This window comes from Dermacentor variabilis, chromosome 7, assembly GCF_050947875.1.
Source record: "Dermacentor variabilis isolate Ectoservices chromosome 7, ASM5094787v1, whole genome shotgun sequence".
Lineage (NCBI taxonomy): Eukaryota > Metazoa > Arthropoda > Arachnida > Ixodida > Ixodidae > Dermacentor > Dermacentor variabilis.
In genome coordinates this window covers 77,227,069-77,247,990 of record NC_134574.1, presented here as the reverse complement: position 1 = coordinate 77,247,990, position 20,922 = coordinate 77,227,069, and the positions used below count along the sequence as shown (strand labels likewise).

The window sequence follows — 20,922 nt, the reverse complement described above, 5'->3', positions numbered from 1 at the left end:
TAGACCAAAACATATTTTTTTTAATCTTTATCCTTCGCATTATGTGTGCCACAAATTTAAAAAGAAAGAACTTTGGCGTTCATTTACACTCGCACAAAGACGCATTTCGTCAACTTGACCCGCGACGCGCTCCAAGTCTTCCAATTGCACTCTGCCGCTACGTTGACCGAGGAAGAGCACATTCAAATGACGAGAATGAACGCGGTGCCTGCGCCCAAGGTTTCACGCAAGGGCCGATTGTGGGCGTGCCGGTACAAGACCGAATAAGCACACGCTTGCGCGCCCTGTTTCTTATCGTCGTCTCGTTTGTCAACGCTGATAACTCACCTTGAGTGGCGAGCTTGACGATGAATTCGTCATAGAATTCAAGAAAGTGAGACCTAGAGAGCTTTATGCAAAGTACCTTAGTAGGTGTTCAAGCTTCTCAGTGCAGAGGCCCGCTGGGCCGCTGGCCCACTCGCGTCATGGACAATTAGTTGCGAGCGACTACATACCCTATATTTACAATTATATTATACTTATACAATTTTTTACAATTATTTCATACCCTTAATTTACAATTACAATTTACAATTATTATTAGGGTTATAGTTATATTCGAGTGCTGATTGCCGTGTTATAGTTTGTTAACGAAACTTCCCCTCAAGTCTAAATATTGTAAGGCAGTTTGTCGTGTGCGTATCATGGTCACGCATGCTTATATCGCCTTTCCGTTTCTCTACCACGGTTGCGCTTTAAAACCACGGCGCTGCAATATTGCTTTCCTCTCCTTCCTTCTTCTCCGCCCTTAAACTGGCTCTCTTAACTACTACACGCAGAGACAAGGCAACAGCGCGCGCATGCGATCCCATAGATGAGATGAATACATATATATAGAAAAGTATCAGTCATAGCTCTCGTAGTATAGCCTTCTGAGCCGTTTCCTTTTTCTTTCTTTTTTTCTCTTTGAAATAAGTCCTATTAGGGTTATTATAATTACACGAAGGTATTTCGCCCTCGCCAGCAGCAGTACTTGAGATAACTATTCCGGCGGCTAGCTTCCCACGCTATGCGTGCCGCCCTCGCACCTGTTTAAGCTTTTTCCTAGACGCTAGAGCTATACAATGTCCGCGCAAGCTTGAGCGATCGGAAAGCGCGTTTTCCACTCTTGGCCGGCGGAGAGGGGAGGCTTCGTTCCGGCCGCGAAGCTCTCCACATCTCAGTAAGGTGCCTGGTGGTGGTCTCGTGCTGACGATGCCCTCTCGATGAGCGCATATTTCCCCCCTCATCTTTTAAGAGATTCAATACATACAAGCATTTGTCTCGCAAACCAGATTTATTTCAAGGGAATTTTCCACGTCTCAATAATTTCTCTCGTCGTATTCGAGTGCTGATTGCCGTGTTATAGTTTGTTAACGAAGCTTCCCTTCAAGTCTAAATATTTTAAGGCAGTTTTCCTAGTCTCTAAAGCCGCTCGAGTTCACGCTGCTCCTCTGGCGGCCATTTTTCCAAGAAATTATGCCTTCCAACCACTTCCAAAAATCGACTGTCGCGGACGACATCAGTCCCTTTCCACATAAGTATGAGGCTCGGAGCAGGAGCTATGGCGCTTGAAAGTAACCGTTGGCTTCACGAACCAACCGACTGAGCTACCTTTCCGGGCAACATTGAAGGTTCACGAGTTCAAATCACATGTTATGTTCCTTTTTTCCCCCTTTTCTTTCTTTCTTTTTAATGTCTTTTCCTTCATTTTATCACTGTACGGAAACCCTCCTAAAAAAAATTATATATCCTCAATTATGTGTGGCCACACATGTGCAGGTCATAAATACCAGGTTCTCTAGCCGAGTGCCATCCATGCGGTATAACCGAGCTCAGATTGGTCTACCTTGACTGATCAAATAGGGCACCACTGTAGGTTAAATGAGGTGTACAACTCCTGCGGGACCCGCCGTGGTTGCTCAGTGGTTATGGTGTTAGACTGCTGAGCACGAGGTCGCGGGATCGGACCCCGGCCACGGCGGCCGCATTTCGATAGGGGCGAAATGCGAAAACACCCGTGTACTTAGAATTAGGTGCACGTTAAAGAACCCCAGGTGGTCGAAATTTTCGGAGTCCTCCACTACGGCGTGCATAATCAGAAAGTGGTTTTGTCACGCATAACCCCATAATTCAATCTTTAATTTAACTCCTGCGGGGACGGTAGAGTATCCGTCTCCAGTGCAAGAGGACCGTGATTCAAATCCCGGTGCCGCGCAATTCTCCACCGGAAAATACAAAAAAAAACGTGTGTTGAGAAAATTGCACAAACAGGCCTGGAGTGCGGCCTGATCTCGGTGACCAGAACCGGTAACGCACTCTCTCACCAGAGCAGGATTGGCCACCCTGGTGCAGTACTTGGCCACAACCTCCTATATGAATACAACAATCAAACCCCGGCCCTCAGTCCCCAGCAGCCGCGAAGCAACTGACCACGGCGGCGGTCAGATCTGTGACGCTGCAGAGGGTGCTAAGAATACCTGGCTCCGGACAGGCCGCCATTGGAATCTGAACCTGGCAACGTTTAACGTTAGAACGCTATCTAGTGAGGCGAGTCTAGCAGTGTTATTGGAGGAATTAGAGGGTAGTAAATGTGATATAATAGGGCTCAGTGAGGTTAGGAGGACAAAAGAAGCATATACAGTGCTAAAAAGCGGGCATGTACTGTGTTACCGGGGCTTAGCGGAGAGACGAGAACTAGGAGTCGGATTCCTGATTAATAAGGAAATAGCTGGTAACATACAGGAATTCTATAGCATTAATGAGAGGGTGGCAGGTCTTGTTGTGAAACCTAATAAGAGGTACAAATTGAAGGTGGTACAAGTCTATGCCCCTACATGCAGTCATGATGACCAGGAAGTCGAAAGCTTTTATGAAGACGTGGAATCGGCGATGGGTAAAGTCAAAACAAAATACACTATACTGATGGGCGACTTCAATGCCAGGGTAGGCAAGAAGCAGGCAGGAGACAAGTCACTGGGGGAATATGGCATAGGCTCTAGGAATAGCAGAGGAGAATTATTAGTAGAGTTTGCAGAACAGAATAATATGCGGATAATGAACACCTTTTTCCGCAAGCGGGTTAGTCGAAAGTGGACGTGGAGGAGCCCGAATGGTGAGACTAGAAATGAAATCGACTTCATACTCTGCACGAACCCTGGCATCATACAAGATGTAGACGTGCTCGGCAAGGTACGCTGCAGTGACCATAGGATGGTAAGAACTCGAATTAGCCTAGACTTGAGGAGGGAACGGAAGAAACTGGTACACAAGAAGCCAATCAATGAGTTAGCGTTAAGAGGGAAACTAGAGGAATTCCGGATCAAGCTACAGAACAGGTATTCGGCTTTAACTCAGGAAGAGGACCTTAGTGTTGAAACAATGAACGACTATCTCATGGCCATCATTAAGGAGTGCGCAATAGAAGTCGGTGGTAACGCCGTTAGACAGGAAACCAGTAAGCTATCGCAGGAGACGAAAAATCTGATCAAGAAAGGCCAATGTATGAAAGCCTCTAACCCTACAGCTAGAATAGAACTGGCAGAACTTTCTAAGTTAATCAACAAACGTAAGACAGCGGACATCAGGAACTATAATATGGATAGAATTGAACAGGCTCTCAGGAACGGAGGAAGCCTAAAAACAGTGAAGAAGAAACTAGGAATAGGCAAGAATCAGATGTGTGCGTTAAGAGACAAAGCCGGCAATATCGTTACTAATATGGATGAGATAGTTCAAGTGGCTGAGGAGTTCTATAGAGATTTATACAGTACCAGTGGCACCCACGACGATAGTGGAAGAGCGAATAGCCTAGAGGAATTCGAAATCCCACAGGTAACGCCAGAAGAAGTAAAGAAAGCCTTAGGAGCTATGCAAAGGGGGAAGGCAGCTGGGGAGGATCAGGTAACAGCAGATTTGTTGAAGGATGGTGGTCAGATTGTTCTAGAGAAACTGGCCACCCTGTATACGCAATGCCTCATAACCTCGAGCGTACCGGAATCTTGGAAGAACGCTAACATAATCCTAATCCAAAAGAAAGGGGACGCCAAAGACTTGAAAAATTATAGACCGATCAGCTTACTGTCCGTTGCCTACAAAGTATTTACTAAGGTAATCGCAAATAGAATCAGGAACACCTTAGACTTCTGTCAACCAAAGGACCAGGCAGGATTCCGTAAAGGCTACTCAACAATAGACCATATTCACACTATCAATCAAGTGATAGAGAAATGTGCAGAATATAACCAACCCTTATATATAGCTTTCATTGATTACGAGAAAGCGTTTGATTCAGTCGAAACCTCAGCAGTCATGGAGGCATTACGGAATCAGGGTGTAGATGAGCCATATGTAAAGATACTGGAAGATATCTATAGCGGCTCCACAGCCACCGTAGTCCTCCACAAAGAAAGCAACAAAATCCCTATAAAGAAAGGCGTCAGACAGGGAGATACGATATCTCCAATGCTATTCACAGCATGTTTACAGGAGGTATTCAGAGGCCTGGAGTGGGAAGAATTGGGGATAAAAGTTGATGGAGAATACCTTAGCAACTTGCGATTCGCTGATGATATTGCCTTGCTTAGTAACTCAGGAGACCAATTGCAATGTATGCTCACTGACCTGTAGAGGCAAAGCAGAAGGGTGGGTCTGAAAATTAATCTGCAGAAAACTAAAGTATTGTTTAACAGTCTCGGAAGAGAACAGCAGTTTACAATAGGTAGCGAAGCACTAGAAGTGGTAAGGGAATACATCTACTTAGGGCAGGTAGTGACCACGGATCCGGATCATGAGACTGAAATAACCAGAAGAATAAGAATGGGCTGGGGTGCGTTTGGCAGGCATTCTCAAATCATGAACAGCAGGTTGCCACTATCCCTCAAAAGGAAAGTGTATAACAGCTGTGTGTTACCAGTACTCACATATGGGGCAGAAACCTGGAGGCTTACGAAAAGGGTTCTGCTGAAATTGAGGACGACGCAACGAGCTATGGAAAGAAGAATGATGGGTGTAACGTTAAGCGATAAGAAAAGAGCAGATTAGGTGAGGCAACAAACGCGGGTAAACGACATCTTAGTTGAAATCAAGAAAAAGAAATGGGCATGGGCCGGACATGTAATGAGGAGGGAAGATAACCGATGGTACTAAGGGTTACGGACTGGATTCCAAGGGAAGGGAAGCGTAGCAGGGGGCGGCAGAAAGTTAGGTGGGCGGATGACATTAAGACGTTTGCAGGGGCAACATGGCCACAATTAGTACATGACCGGGGTAGTTGGAGAAGTATGGGAGAGGCCTTTGCCCTGCAGTGGGCGTAACTAGGCTGATGACGATGATGATGATGACATACCCTATATAGCAGAGTTTGACGTCCCGAAACTGCAGGGTGAGCTATGAGGTGCGCCGTATGGGGGGGGGGGCACATGTGGTTCTTCAACGTGCGGCCAAAGCATGTCACAGGAGGATGGCTTTTGCATTCCGCCCCCCGGTGGGAATGCAGCCTCCGCAGCCGGCAATAGAACCCCGCGACCTCGTTCTCAGGTACCTTTGATCCTCAGTGTATGTAGCCTTAGGCATGAGCCAAGTGTCGTTACTCAGTAAGCAAGAAATGCGATATTGACGGTCATAATCCCGTTCCACGTAAGCACCGCTAGGCGGGACATACTTGCAAAAATGTTCAATTTCCTGACTGGAACCAATATACCCTGTAGAACGAATGTCCCTGAGCGCCGACTTTTCACTCTCAATTTCGTTACGCATAACTTCCGCTCAATATTTTGAACATTTCTGCAAATATGTTCCGCTCAGGGCTGGGCAATCTCGAAGGTACATGCATCTTAGATACTATCTTAAGATACTGTATGGGCATCTTAGTCATATCATGAGAAGCCAACAAACACTGACACCAAGGACAACATAGAGGAAATTACTTGTGCTTAATAAATGGAATGAAGAAACGATAAATTAATGGAAATTAAAGTGGGTGAAAAAACAACTTGCCACAGGTGGGAACCGACCCCACAACCTTCGCATTTCTAAAAATTAAGAAATTCTAAAAAAGTTCTAAAAATTAAGAAATTATTACTAACTTTCTCGTAAATTATTGTCGTTAGGGGGAATATTGCAAACGCAAAATTGAAGTCTGCCAGTTGTCGGGTGCATTCTTTTATTAAAAACTTTGTGCTTTGGAGCACACTGTAATAAAAAAGAATATGAATAAACAAAAATAATTTTAAACGCAAAATGCAGATATTGTTTCATCCTAAGAAATGTTTTATGTCTGTTTATTATTAAAGACAGATCGCGTTTTTTTATGTTTACAGAAGTTTTGTGAACGAAATTGTTTTTTTAATAGATATTTACTAGCCTCAATCAACGCATCTGTCTACTCGGACCAGATGTAGCGTGCTTATCTGTACTTGAATGCTCTCTTACAACCACATCTCAGCATTTGTCTCCTGCGTTATCTATGAAAACTGCCGTCAATAGAGAAGAATAAAATGCAATCCCACGAAAGAGTAAAGTATGAACAATACGTTTTATGTAATATGACCGATAAAGCCATGGGTGAAAAGTGCTTACATTTTTCCCCCATGGCTCTCCCATTTTTCTCCTTTCTTTCGCACAAGACAATGTTACAGTGCAGTTTCAAGAAATATGGACTGAACATGTGTCGTAATGCGCACAGCTCTTCCAGCTAACAGTTCTATACGTAGTGTTTTTTTTTTATACTTCAGCAGCATAGTCTAAAACGCACAGCAATGCATTTCGCTGCAAGTTCTGAGTTCTTACAGTACAATTTACAGGCGCTGATTCACTCAATAAGTAGTCGCACAGACGTTTCGTCATGAATTCTAAGTCGCCAAATCAAGCCCCGGACGCTAGAGCAATGTTTTGTTGGACTTGGCGGCGTGCTTTCACATGCCGCCATTCTTGCGCGCGAGCATGCTGTTTGAAGTCACGTTGCATAAGGACACGCTGCCAGATTACTCTGCGACAGCTTCAGCAAATTGGTTAGCAGTTCGCTACGAGGAATCATCTGGATTTCATGTGCCAGAAGAACGTCGGCGCCATCACAATTACCGAGCAGTGTGAGAAGGTGTACAAGACAACGCGGGGCCCATTTCGTTCCGTAGCGTCTGCGTACAGCAAGGCGCTAACCGCATTTTACCATTCTCCATACCCAGGTTCATTCACCTTTCTCGTACTATATGTCTAAAACCCGAAGACTTCGAAAGGGGAACTTCGACTTTAGTCCTTATTTGCTTCTGGATGATCAATTCGACGTCCTAACAAAACATGCTGAAGGAAGACTGAAACAGAGCGGACACGGTTAGTTCCTACATTGACCGTGTTTTTGTGCCCTGCCCTGCCTGTACTTACATAATGAGAGAACTAGCCCGAAACAACAAAGTTTCATGCTGAATAATTGCTGGGCTATTTCCCATGATACTGAGGAATAGTCGTCATCGGTAAGTTTTCTCCTCTGATACTGCGTTGTCAGAATCAGGGGCTGATTTCACAAAGCTTTTCGTTCGTAAGAGCTGTTTGCTTTGGGCTAGCCGCGTTCGCTAATAATATATTCGAACGACTACTCGTGGCATTTGCCCTTACTAACTGCTTTCATCTTAAGAACCTTTTGTGAATACGCGCCCAGATACCTTTATTGTGCTCAGCGCTAAGAATTATCAACCAAGTTCACCCATTAGGTACTCTTTTCCTCTTTCATATAGTTCCATGACAGGCTTCCTCTCCATCTACGTCACGCCTCTCCAGTATGCTGTTTCTTTTTTAACTTCAAACTTTTGGTTCAACACACTTTGCCTCTACCGCTGTCGAGGGCAACAACGTCATATTTGCTCGTGGTTTCGCGGAACACTTTCAAAATTTTGAGAAGGAAAGAAGCAAGACGGGAACTGCATTTACAGTGCGTACGGAATTCACACAGACGTATCCAAAGCGCCATGTTCAGCGCCAAGCTCGTGATCCTCTTTCTCATTGTTGTGCGCAGCAGTGTAACAACAGTTTATGCACTGTGACTCGAGGATTTTCAAAACTTGGGAACTTTTTTGACGCAAACCGTCGTTAAGTTAGGTAACGGGGGGGGGGGGGAGGGTGAGGTCGCTTTCTAAAACCGCATGCAACGAATACATGTTTTACCATTATCGTTGAACTCTTTGCAGCCGCACTGCCCACGCCCCTTACTTTGGCATTCTTGTGTAGAGCAAAAAAAAAAAAAAAGCCATTACTCGCTCATGCATGTGTCACGTGTGTAGATGGCGCCGTTACACGTGCAAGAGCGTGTCGACGCATGCATGCGCATGTTGTTGCGTAATGCATGACACCGTTGGGGCTTAATTTAGCCTCTCATTCGGCGTTCAGAAAGGCATAGCTCGGCAGCACGTTTATCGAGCTGAGCATGAGTGGCCGTGTTTAAGAGAGCCCACTCAGCCATAGCACGTATAATTCATCGAACTCACTTGTACTCATGAGGTGTATTAAGGCCTACAAGTGTGCTATATGTTGCTGAAAGGTCACGCTTGCTCGGCTGCGACGCCCCTGCGTTCGACAAGCACGGTCCAGAAATGGCGTGAACAGACTTGGGCAGCGAGATAGAGAGATACCCAATACTTTCGACTACATCTTGAAACTGGAACATCGCACAAAGAAGAAAACGAAGAGAGAAGACAGGACGAGGTGCTTACTCACAACTGAAAAAAAATTTTATTGAAAGGAAGCAATTATGCACGCAAAAGCTAAGTAGGAGGGTTGCGCAAGCGCGTCAAAGGTCACCGGTTAAATCATTTCAAAGGCAATGTTAAAGGTTAGTCTAACTATCAAAAAAATTAAATTCCCTATCATGTAGCAAGACCGAGGGATGGCTGACGCAGTTGTCTTCTCTCTACCTTATGTTGTAGGCGTCTGCCATTTAACGCGTTATCTGGTTGTTTCTCTTGAAAATAATCTGAGTGTGTTTCAATATGGGATAACAACCACAATCCCTAGCGTGGGCGGCTAGATGTGTCCGGATGAATTGTATGCCGCCAGGTGTACCGCCAGGTGTTCTTTTAGTCGCACGTTGATGCAGCGCCCAGACCGGCCTACACATAAACTTTGCCGCACCTGAACGGGATCATATACACGATGCCCATCGCACAACCTACAAATTTTTTATGTGTGTAATGTTGACATTGCGATGGCTTCCTGCGAATGCGCCAACAAGTTGTCTGAAGATATTTTTTTTTCTTTTGCTGAAAGAAGAACCTCACCCTTGCACCAAGTGCCTATATGTTTTCATTCGTGTGATGTTCTATGCAAGCACGGAACTGCGGCTATTTTATTCTTTTTACGACAATCTTCCCGGATACTCCGACTGCCTTTTTTAGTTTTTATTTCTTTCAAAGTGTTAGCACAAACTTATTTAATGACATTCTGAGGATAGCCTGTTTGTTCTAGCTGGTCGATCTAGTTGTGAAAGCTCAATTTCATTGTGTGTTGACATGATTTTTTTTCAACGCAGCACCTATGCTGGTTTTTATTATTTTTCTTACAATTTCTGAATGGTCGAAGCTGTAGTTAAGGATAGGTTTAATAGAGCTGAGTCAGTAGTTCCAGCAGACGCTTTTGAAAGTCTAGTCTGCTAGTTTTCCTTGAAAACGTTTGAAATGTTTACAACATCTCGGGTTGGATTCGTGGAATTAACACCAGAAAATTGTCCACATATCTGAACATCTTAGTTACTAGTCCTGAAAGATGAGGTTGTAACCCTCTATCGAGCTTGCTTCGAAAAAATTTCACTTAAGACTCGAGCAACTGGCGATGCTATGCAAATTCCTGAACGCTGAACATAAATGTCACCCTTGCCCCACGACACAGACGTGCAATTTAAGTAAAAGCTCAGCAACTCGAGAAAGCTTGCAACTGAGGTCCCACTTTTTAGGCTAAAAGAAAGTTCGTCATTATCGGCCGTGATACATCCTTTCACGCAAACCAATAGTTCTTCATGAGGTATAGAGTAATACAAATCTTCGATATTGACACTTAATGCACTGCATCTACAAGGATTATCTGTCCTAAAAACTCAACCACCGCTTCGGAATTGCTTACACGATAGGGATCAAGGGTAGCTACACGCTCCAAGTTATTCTGGAGTTACCTAGAGATTACGTTCTGCCAAGTTGCCTCTTTCGGCAACGATTGCCCTGAAGGGCATATCAGGCTTATGGGTATTGATAAAAAAAGGTCGAGTTCAGAAAGCTTTGCGGATTTAACAGCCAAACGTTGAAACTTCAAGTCAAGGAGCAATGAACAGGCCTTTTCCTTCTTTTTCGAACTTTTTTGCTGAACAGGCCCGATGTTCCTGCCGAGTGCCACTGACGCCTTTTACGAGAAAATACCTTAGCGCAAGACCACAAAAAAGAAGCCTTTGTCGGCTACGAGGGCCTGTAAATTATTACGTGACATAAATTTACAGATCGGACCAATCTTGTCCGCACCCCGCCCTCTGCTTTCAGTCTTAGTAATAGCGTCCAGGCACTCCTGAATACACCTCACTCTTTCATCGTCCACCACTTGCCTGGAGTTAGAACCAAGTACATCCAGGCGTTTGTCAGGGATTGAGACCGTGCTGATATTCAGGACTTTAGCTGTTTCCACTTGCGACTCGTTTTGGTTGGTAGTTCGCGGAAGCGTTCGACGCCACAAGAACTCTGCCATGTTGCTGGTCGTTTCGACACCAGTCTTTGAATAAAGGCTGCCATCGGCTGCCTTGTCTTGTACTGCACGAGATTTTCAACCAATCCTTGTAGCACTTGCCACCACAATTCAGTCCGCAAGTTTCGGCAAATCCTTCTTGAGTGGCCAACGGAAGGCTGAAGCCACCCACACATGGCTTGAAGATCTGGCGGACAAGTTTCTTGTCGAATGTGCCAAGAAGCCACCCTTGCCTTGCACACACACACACAACAATCATTGTAGCCAGCGTAGCCAAGTCCGACAGACAGAGGTTAGGAAGAGGATTTTCCAAATGATAATAAATCAACTACCCGAGTTGTCCATTCTGTTGCACCCTTTGACCACGGCTGAATGTGTCCGTCTCCAGAGGAAGCGCAAGCGCAGAGCCCCAGCCATCTACAAGTGCGGTGGGGCAGTGCGGCGGGACTCTAGCGGCGCGTAGGGCAGTCTTGCGTCGTCTCCAGTGTGTACAGGGGGCTCTTTTCTGCACCTCAGTGCCCAAACACCCCTTGTTAAGGGCCCACTGCGAGTACAAAAGGAGCACAATTGCAAAATTAGGCCGTATGACCCACACTAGGTGTAGCATAAGTTAGGCATGTCAGCTTCGCAATGCGTGAACAAATGTCACTTGCATGTTTGGATACGTCATTCCTGTGTCCCCTAGTGCCCATACGCCCTCTGCAGCACGCACAGGATGTTTCACGTACACCGCTGCGGCTGCATCACTGATAAAGCTTACCTGGCATTTTTTTTCCTGGAAATTTCTACGGACTAGCTGAGCATGACTAGTGTTAGTGGACATGCTACTTTTAGCGAGCTATTTTTTGGCATGCTATAGTCGGCATGAGTTTCTTAGGTGGGACATTATGTGCGCTTACATAAGCTAAAGTTTCTTCTTCGTACGGAGGCAAAGGAAGTCCACATTAATGCCACACCAGTATCCAGCCCATTTTCAGGGGCCAGAAGCTAATGCCCTGGTGTACAGGCTTCTGCGCGATAATACCGCAGTATATTGGGCCTCGTCAGGTCATAGTCATCGCCGCCTTCACGAACTCGACCCAGAGATGAAGCTACGGATACCACCCATCATAAAAAGGTGCATTGCAAGCTTGCTGCAATGATTACGATTAGGTGTGGTCTTCACCCGGCGCTACCTTCATCGCATTGACCGGGCGGACATAAATTATTTAGGGGCTAGAAGAAAAACATAAATGAAAATTGCCCCGGACAGTCCGAATTGTGAGGAACGCGGTATTTCTGAGACGACGGAACACCTCTTGTGCATCTACCCGCAATTTGATGTACAGAGAAAATCGCCGACAGACATCTTGTCAAAATTTGTCTTTGCACCATTAACTGAAAAGGTTTTATTGGGACCTTCGCCTGATCCTCGTCATCAGCCTGATAGTCTAAAAGCTCTCAACAAATTTTTGTATGAGAGCCGACCCGACAAGAGACTTTGAAGAGTCTTAAAGCATGCAAGATTTTCACCACCATCTTCATCCTCATATTCAACGTATTCTCTATTCTTTCGTTCTACACCCTTTCTCCTTCACCCAGCGCCGAGTAGCAGGTCAGAACATTGATTGAGGCCTACCACTTAGCTTTTCTCTCATGATAAACACCTCCTTCTCTTACGGAGGCAATTAAATCAAGATTTATGTTTTGTAAAATCATACGCCGGCGTCTGTTACTGCATCTCAAGCTTTAACCGCCAGATGAAGTTACCCGCATTGTAAATGTTGATGGAAACCCGCTTTGCCGCTGCCATGATGATGACGATGATGATATAGGCATCCCTTTTGAAACGGGTTGGTGGCACAGGAAAACAAGCTCGTTCATCTAACTTTCCGTTGCGTGTAATTATTTAAATACCATTACAGCTTCATACATTTACTGCCGCTTTCTACCACCCGTAAACAAAACGTATGCAGCGTAATGCTTTGTTTATAAGCATTATGTCCTTCGAACACGTGCCGACGTATTCATTGCGTAATCCGCAGATTGTGCGCAGAAAGCATAATCTGCTCCTTGCACGTGGAATTTTATTGTGGGACGAATGCTAAAGTGCACGAATAAACGCGCCGAAAAATAAGGCACTGGCCCGCTTTCTCATAGGACTGCACAGCCGTGACTCGTACCGACCCTTAAGATCGCTGATTGCAAAGCGCACTTGCGTTGACCCAGTGCAAGTACGACTAATTTCATAGCTCTTCTTGATGGCAATGTACATTTTGTTAGAACACGAAAAAGGTGCACGCGTTAACAGAAACATTCGAAAGAAAGGAGATCTTATTGACTGCAGGACATAAGAAATTTGAAAGTAAACAATTGTGAACTCACAGCCTTCCTTATAGTGAAGCTATAATGAGGAATTAACAGATGTATCAAAGTGTCTTAAGACATATTCGATACAATTGACCCGATTGTATCTTGTATCTCTATCTCAAATATTTATCGTCTCGGTATCTTGTGCCTGTATTCTTGCCCAGCCCTGAACTTCCACTTAGTGGAACCTGTGTGGGATTAAAATAAGGGTGTTTCGTGTATGGAGCTTCTTGCCACTGCTGTGCTATACACCACTGTTAATATCGTTATCACTCCTAATCTCGTTAAATGTTCTATTTACTTAGTAGAACACAAGTCAAACGAGATTAATAGTGATATATAAAATTACAGTGGCAAGAAGCTCCGTGAACTAAAGGAACACCCTTATTATCATACCACATAGGTTCGACTAAGTGCAACATCAAATTAGTAAGCGAAACGCATTTGCTAAGATGTTCCACTTGCTAAGTGAAACTGACGGGGAATGAGACTAAGGGTGTGGCAGCGGCCTGATTATCGAAGCCACCAATCAGAGAACGCTGCGGTAAAGCACGGTGCCAACCAAACTTGGTCTCGTCGCTCCCACTACGCATCAGTCTTAATCTCCTTTCAACGTAAGTTCCACTTACTTCTAATGGAACAACTTAATCTCCTCCCACATGGGTTCCATTAGGTGGAACATATTTGAAAAAAAAAAAAATCCGCCTCCATTCTACCCGGTGAAAGTGTATGCACAGCGAAGCTGTAGAGGAAATGTAGCATCCTCGACCGCGTTCGCGCCCTTTACGTTTGGGCTTCAACGCCGCGTCTGGGTGTCACCATGTTTGCGGTGTCTCCTCTGTGCATGTGTAGCAATACGCGCTTTCCCGGTGGCCCACCAGGCGTCGCACCGTCGAAGTTATTGTAGCGTCCGCAACCGCGTTCGCACCCTTTCCGTTTGTGCCAAAAACGTTGGTTGGTGCTTCGACGCCGGGGTGCTTGTTCGCAACGTCGGTACACGCTGGCCCGTAGCCCGCGTTCGCTAAGTGGAACGTCACTGTCACCTTTTCAACGGTGTTTGCTGTAAGGTCGACTGCGGTCGCAGCGCACGCTGTGCAACAGATGCAATCAGCAGAGCGCCCACGCATCAAGGACGGATGCATCGTGTGCACACGTGTGTACGCGCGCGCGCGCAGGTGTACGGAAGTGCAGCGTATACACGCTCATTCTAGTAGGCCATCCGCCTGGCGCGAGTGCGTTATTGAACTAATTCAATTTTTCAAAGTAAAAATAGCCGCAAGATTTGTAAAGCACGACTTACACAATGCCTGCAGACATGATAGCATCGAAATGTGATTCGAATATATGAGGAAACAATTCTGCTCCGTTGAAACTCAAGCACGAAGCCTCCCAGCTGCCGTTCTTTTTCTCTGTGTGTGTGTGTGTGTGTGTGTGTGTTTGTGTGTGTGTGAGAGAGAGAGAGAGAGAGAAAGAGAGAGAAAAGCTTCACACGTGGACAGGAAAAATTCCGATCAATTAGAGGCTAAGAGGCTAACAGCTGCGATATAAGAAATTCCCCGATGATTACGATACTCCCTAGTGCGAGATCTGAGCGCACCTCTATAAATGTGTTCATTTCGCGATATATTGGCTGACGCGGACAATCCATCTCGTGCGACACTTTGCAAACGAGCAAAGTGTGGCGCGCCTACCTCGCTAATCGGGAGATCGCGAGAGGCAGCGCGTGGGTGGCGCCTACGAGCGGTTCACAGCAGCCGCCATGCACCTCACGCAGCGCTTTGTTTCCATATAGGGCATCGGTGGACGCGTTCGCCGCATGCTATCGGAGAGCGGACGACGGCGCGCTACTCTAGCGCCATCTCGTAGCGGCGATCGCCACAGACACGTTCTGACACGGCCTGTCTCGCGCTGCACTGCGCTCGCTTTCGCCGTACCCTCCTCCTCCGCTTTCTTCCACGCGTTCTTTTAGCTATCGCCGTCTTTTGTCCACCGCTGCGCTCCGCGTTCGTGCGTGCGTCCTTCGCCGTGCTCGTTCGCTCGGTTACGCCGAGGTACGACGCTGAGGGACGCCGACGCTGAAGGCAGGAATGGGCGCCTATGAGCTGCGCTGTAAACGTTGCACTCATTTCGTGGACTTGTTCGTTCCGTTTTCGCGCCTTCCTTCATTCTTTCCGCACGGCAGGCTCGCTGATGCTCGCGGCCTGGCTTTTCCTGGTGAGCGTGGCCATCGTGATGGCGCGACACTTCAAGCGCGATTGGGAAGGCGTCAAGATTGCAGGCCTGGACATCTGGTTTGTCGTAAGTTGGCTGGCTCGGACTTACTTAACGGGCAAGAAAATGAAACTGAGTGAGCCGACACAAAGCCAACAGAAAATCTTGGCGAATGCGCGGCATGCCCAAAATGAATTCACGCATACAGGCACGCACGCACGCACACCTATCAACATATTTCTGCAACCTATACGTGCGGACTCAGAGGTATACATAATATTGTCACGTTGTAGGGACAGAGAAGAATGAAAGTCCCAGAATGTTATTTAAATATTTACCGCTGTATTGGGCGACGTGTACAGACGCGTCTTGCGCGTCCATACATGTCAACGTTGTAACACTGCTACAATTATGAATAATTAAACATTAATAGTCTGGACATACACAACATTGTGACAGTGGTTAGACGGTTAGAGAGTCTCACTAGAAAAAGATAGACAAAATACGCGTAGCCCTGTACACAAGTAACAAACTCGCATGTTCTGATGAAAAAAGGCCCACTTTTGAAGCTGTTGGTGAATTCGACTTGAACTGAAAACGCTTCCATAATGCTTCATTGTGACTTTGTTTTGTTTTGGTACAGAAGACTCCCAGCCTCTCTGACTGGCTCACAATATCGTTATGACGGATTTATTCGACAATATGGAAAAATCTTATGATTTCCGGAAATGCACCCGGGTATAATATTTCTTAATAAATGCGTGCTGCAGTAGAGTCGTTGACAAATCTGCCCTTTTAGTTTATATACAAAGGCGGACTAATAAAACCCCCACAAGTTTAACTGGAGCTAGTTCTTTTTCCGCTTTGAACACTGGGTGATGTCACGATTTCGGTTTGAGCGCTTATCTCGAGCCTGCTCGATCTCAGGCGACAGGATAATTGCGGTGATATATCGCCGCCTCCCCTCCGCTACCCTTTTATCACACGCAAATTTCAACTTTATTCACTAGCAACGTAACTTGTACATAACAGTACATTCAATGTTTGTAATACAAAGGCAGCCCCATAGTTAGGAACTGTCAAGGGAATCTCCTATACCAGAACAGGATAACAAACTAAATACATCACTAAGTGGTTAGAGTAAGGCTATGTACAATTTGAAAACGAAAAGCAAATAGCATAAGGGCAATAAATAACAAACAACACAGCTAGTAACATTTAAAAGACAACTTCCTAGCTTAATAAAAAACAATACCACATAACTAGACAATAAATTGAAACACGGTAGAACAAGTAGTAATATTACAATACCAAAGTGAGCTTTTAAAATGAAGAGGGTTGTCGCATCAAGTTGATTAGTAATTCTTAAATTATACCATTGTAGGCGATGATTTAAAAGTAATATGTTATTTTTCGTAAGGGTAGCAACAGAGGAGCGCTGTTCTTTACAATTTCCTGTTCGCATTTAGTTTGCTCCGCAATATCTCATATCTTCGTACATTGTGTTCGTGATCGAGGTGTTCATTCAGTGAAATGACAATTTAGAATGCCAACAGACGCCGAAGCGCTAGAAGTCATTAAAGTAGGTGTGCGCGAATATTCAAAATTCAGAATACGAATCGAATGGCCCCTACTACTCAATTCGTATTCGATTCGAAAATTATCTATCCTAAGTGTTGTATATCTGATTATTTTGAATATATAAGGGCAAGTACACTTATTAAAGTCTCGGAAAAGACAGGACCATTGATTGCAAGAAATGTTCCAAATGATTATGCTACAGGATAGCTGCGGTTTTTGCGCAGATTGGGTGCGTTCCTGGGTGAACGCACGGGCAAGATAACTTTTGATCAGTATATTCCAGCCAATCAATGAGAATAGGCTCCTATAAGGCATACTATGCATATCCGAATTTATTTCGATTTATTAAATGACCATTCTCACCATGTTTGCATTTCTTTAGGGCGGTGTTATATCGCGGTGTTATTCTAAAAATCCACAATATATACAAATACAAATTATTAAAAACCTATAAAAACGCTACATTAGGTAGGGCAGAACTATTCCAAGAATTATCCAATCTCAGGAAAAGTACAATTTCCTACCCATTCCGATATCAACCGCCATACTACGTTCCCTCCTCGCGCACCCATTATGGGAAAGAAACACTTGACTACGCCCTAGCAACTACACTAAGTGAGATAGACCGGGAAAGTGTGGACGTTCTGGCCCTTACTAACAAAACCTTATTTGACCTGCTTGTTTGACTGTAACTGCTTATGCTTCTAATTGTTCTTGTAATTGTCATTTGTGATCGGACTGCCTGATCGTTTATTTGCTGATATGTTTATATAACTGAATCAAGATAACAAATCGTCTTGTCACTGCTGCTGTACGGGTGGCTAGAGCTTAGTCAAGCTGCACAGATGCAGCTTTTTTCTCTGGCCCCCACTTTTTGCAGTAACAATGTATTGTCTGCGGCGAAAATAAAACTTGACTTGATTGATTGATTGATTGATTGATTGATTGATTGATTGATTGATTGATTGATTGATTGATTGATTGATTGATTGATTGATTGATTGATTGACTGGTTCTCTCGCTCAGCAAACACAACGTTGCTCGTGCATCTTGTAGCATGCTGTTTCCTCGTTTAATTACTGGCGATGTCACCACGTCACCCCGGATTATTGCTGGCCAGTAGAACGTCGGTTAAAACTGTCAAGGTTCGACGGTGCCTGCGTGCACCTAAATCTAAGCGCACGGGCATTTTTTTTTTTTTTTTGTCATTTCGCCTTCACAGAAATGCGGCCGCTGCGGCCAGCACCCTAGCTCCACCCCTAAACCCCTGAACCCTCCACGCCTAGCTGTAGCAGTGCAAGACATAAGAAGAAAGTGAGCAAATGGAAATCTTCGAGAAAGTGCCGATGTTGTGAAGCGTCGTCTTTGCGACCCACGTTCGAGAGCTCATGCGTGCCGTGCCGTGCCGAAGTGCTCGCAGTCTCACCGGGGCCTGATGACGCTCGCCCTGCTCTGTGTTCTGGCATCGTTGGCGTGCGTGTTCTCCGCCGTTGGAGGCTGGAGTTTCGTGAGTATTGCGCATCAACGCTTTTTCGGCGGGAGCTGATGGACACATAGGGATTGCAGGTGGCAGGCGAATTTAGCCGAAAACAATATCCAAACACGGCAAGTGGCCACTGGAGCCAATCGAGTGCGAGCTTTGCAAACGGCAAGGAGCCAAGGACTGAAGTGAGCGCCAAATTCCGAGAGCGTTTCCCGCACCACAGCGGCTCAAGTGCGAGAACATTCTCTAAAATGTGCGACGTCACACTGACCGGCTGCCATATCGCTGTGGTTTCGGCGCGAACTTAAGGAAAATTGAACCTTGCTGTCAATCTTTGCTTGTACTAGACCTAGTTACCGCGAAATTAACAAAAATAGAGTTCTGGAAAAATGCTTGATCAGTTCGAACTTACTTAATGTTTCTCTTTAGTGTCGCTTTAAAGGGACACTAACGAGCAACACTGAATTAGTTTGTGTGCTGGTAAAGCATGCTTTCAAAACTCTATTTCCATTAACTTAGCCTTAAAAAAGGTTGAGCACCAGTAGAGAAGATGACCGCAAAATCTCTCTTTCCCTCTTTCTTACTTCCGCACCGCAAAGTCAGTGGAGATCACGAATGTGAGAGTGATTTCTTGTTTTTAGTCGTTTCTGCGCGGAAGTTCTAAATGCCAATAGAATGAAATATGAAAGAATGACCAATTCACTACTGAGTCGTTTATAATTGCTGTCAAAAAACATAGCGTCACGGAGAACAGGTACGGAAATGTCAGGCGCCCGCCGCCACCCGTTTTTCCGTTCTGCGTATATATATCCTCTGCATTTTAGGCAAGAAATAATTCACTGCGCAGTGCAAGAATCGCTGGACAAAGAGCGATACGAGGCGACAAACACCGCTGACTGCGTGCACCAGTTGTTATTCGATATCACAGTGGTTCCAGACCCACTGCGTAGCCTATAGTGGCGACAGTGTTGCGCTGCTAAGCTCGAGGTCGCGGGTTCGACCCTTTCCATGGCGGGCACATTTCCATGGGAGGGAAACGCAAAAAACGCTCATGCACTTAGGCGTGGGTCCGCGTAAAAAAAATATATACAGTTGGTCGAAATTATTCCAGAGTTGCCAACTACGGCGTGCCTCATAATGACATTGTTACGCAGCAGCCAAGAATGGCGTCAAATACGAAGTTTCTTATTATAAAATGAAAACTATTTGACGAGTTGAGCTAGTACCGCTTTCGGCAGCCATACGTATTGTTGCCTAGTTCGTGAATAGCTTGTAAATGCACTTTTACTCGCGATCTCTATTCACCACTTCCGCAGCATGACAATACCGTGGTTTGGCGCGTAAAAATCTGATAATTAATTATTCATTTTGATGAGTCTCCACCTGCATGCGCCAGCAACCTTCCAGACGTTTACGCATTGGCTATGCGTGAACATGGTGAGTATGCGACAACCATGTAATGAACTATACGTGTGGGCTATATATGTAGCATTGTTTTTTGGCTTTCGTGAGAGTTTTGAATGAGGTTATGTCTGATCCCAACTGTTTACAAGCGTCTGTGTATCGTAAACCACCAGTGTGTAGTTACATGCATAACTTGAGAACGATGATTAAGACAAGAAAAAAAATACGTTTTCTCCAGGGCGCCAATCTCCACCCGATCCTGGGCATCACGGCTTCGGGCCTAGCCGTGTGTCAGGTTTGTCGTAATCACACTTGGCGGTTTGGAGTGGATATGACCGCCGTCAGCGCCCGAAGCACAGCCAAGTTGAGCAAAAAAAAAACCTTGCAGAGTCACAGCCCCATTTCCTAGCGGCGCTGTTTTGTTCAAATAGTTGCCTTAAAAATTTCGTTTGCCTGAAACTAAACCACGTACTTTCAAACGCAGCCCGCAATGGCTCGTCACTTTGAAATCTTACTCGCACATAATGCTTTAGAGGATTTTCATCAGAAATTTCTTTACAAACGCTGTATACTTGGTACGCATACGTCATATATGGATTCGCCATAGGCGCCCCCCCCCCCCGACCATTTTCGTTAAATTCGCCTTCGGTGGCATTCGTATTTATCCCAGCGCAATGCGTTAAATCCATGCCGTTCCAAAGCGCGCGATTAGAGTTAACGTTCGTTATGTGCGAATTTGCCTGCACGTTACCCCGTAACGTACCCTTACTTTGACCAAATATAAACAAGGTGCCTCGCTTAGTTCAGCCATGACACCAGGGAAATAAACCGATTACGAATCTTGTGTAACGTATGCAACAGAGTAGGGGAAAAAAACGAGAGTTCAGCAGTTACTTTCAAGGCTTCTAATTAGGCCAATACCAGGAAAGTTCGGTCACACATAGCAATAACCTCTCCACCCCCTCCCGCACTTCCACTGAATTTGAAGTCGGTATCATGCACACTTATTTTAGTATTCTGGGAAACATTGCGAATAACACAAGTACGAACACTTTGGAACGCTTGATTAGGCAATTGATTAGGCACCCTGCGCACGCCGCTTCCTCGTCTCAAACACACGTCTGGTCAATGTTACGCGCCAGCGCCACTTATTGTCATCAACCTGA

At 45.3% G+C, this 20,922-nt stretch overlaps 1 protein-coding gene across 1 annotated transcript in view; it reads left to right on the top strand.

The window, feature by feature from the left end:
- Positions 1 to 15,973, top strand: part of LOC142588706 (putative ferric-chelate reductase 1 homolog) — a 58,017-nt gene extending 42,044 nt beyond the window's left edge. The window contains exons 7-8 of the mRNA XM_075700522.1: positions 15,260 to 15,375; positions 15,932 to 15,973. Coding sequence (XP_075556637.1) covers positions 15,260 to 15,375; positions 15,932 to 15,973 — 158 coding nt within the window. The remainder of the gene's footprint in view (positions 1 to 15,259; positions 15,376 to 15,931) is intronic.
- The last annotated feature ends 4,949 nt before the right edge of the window (positions 15,974 to 20,922 follow it).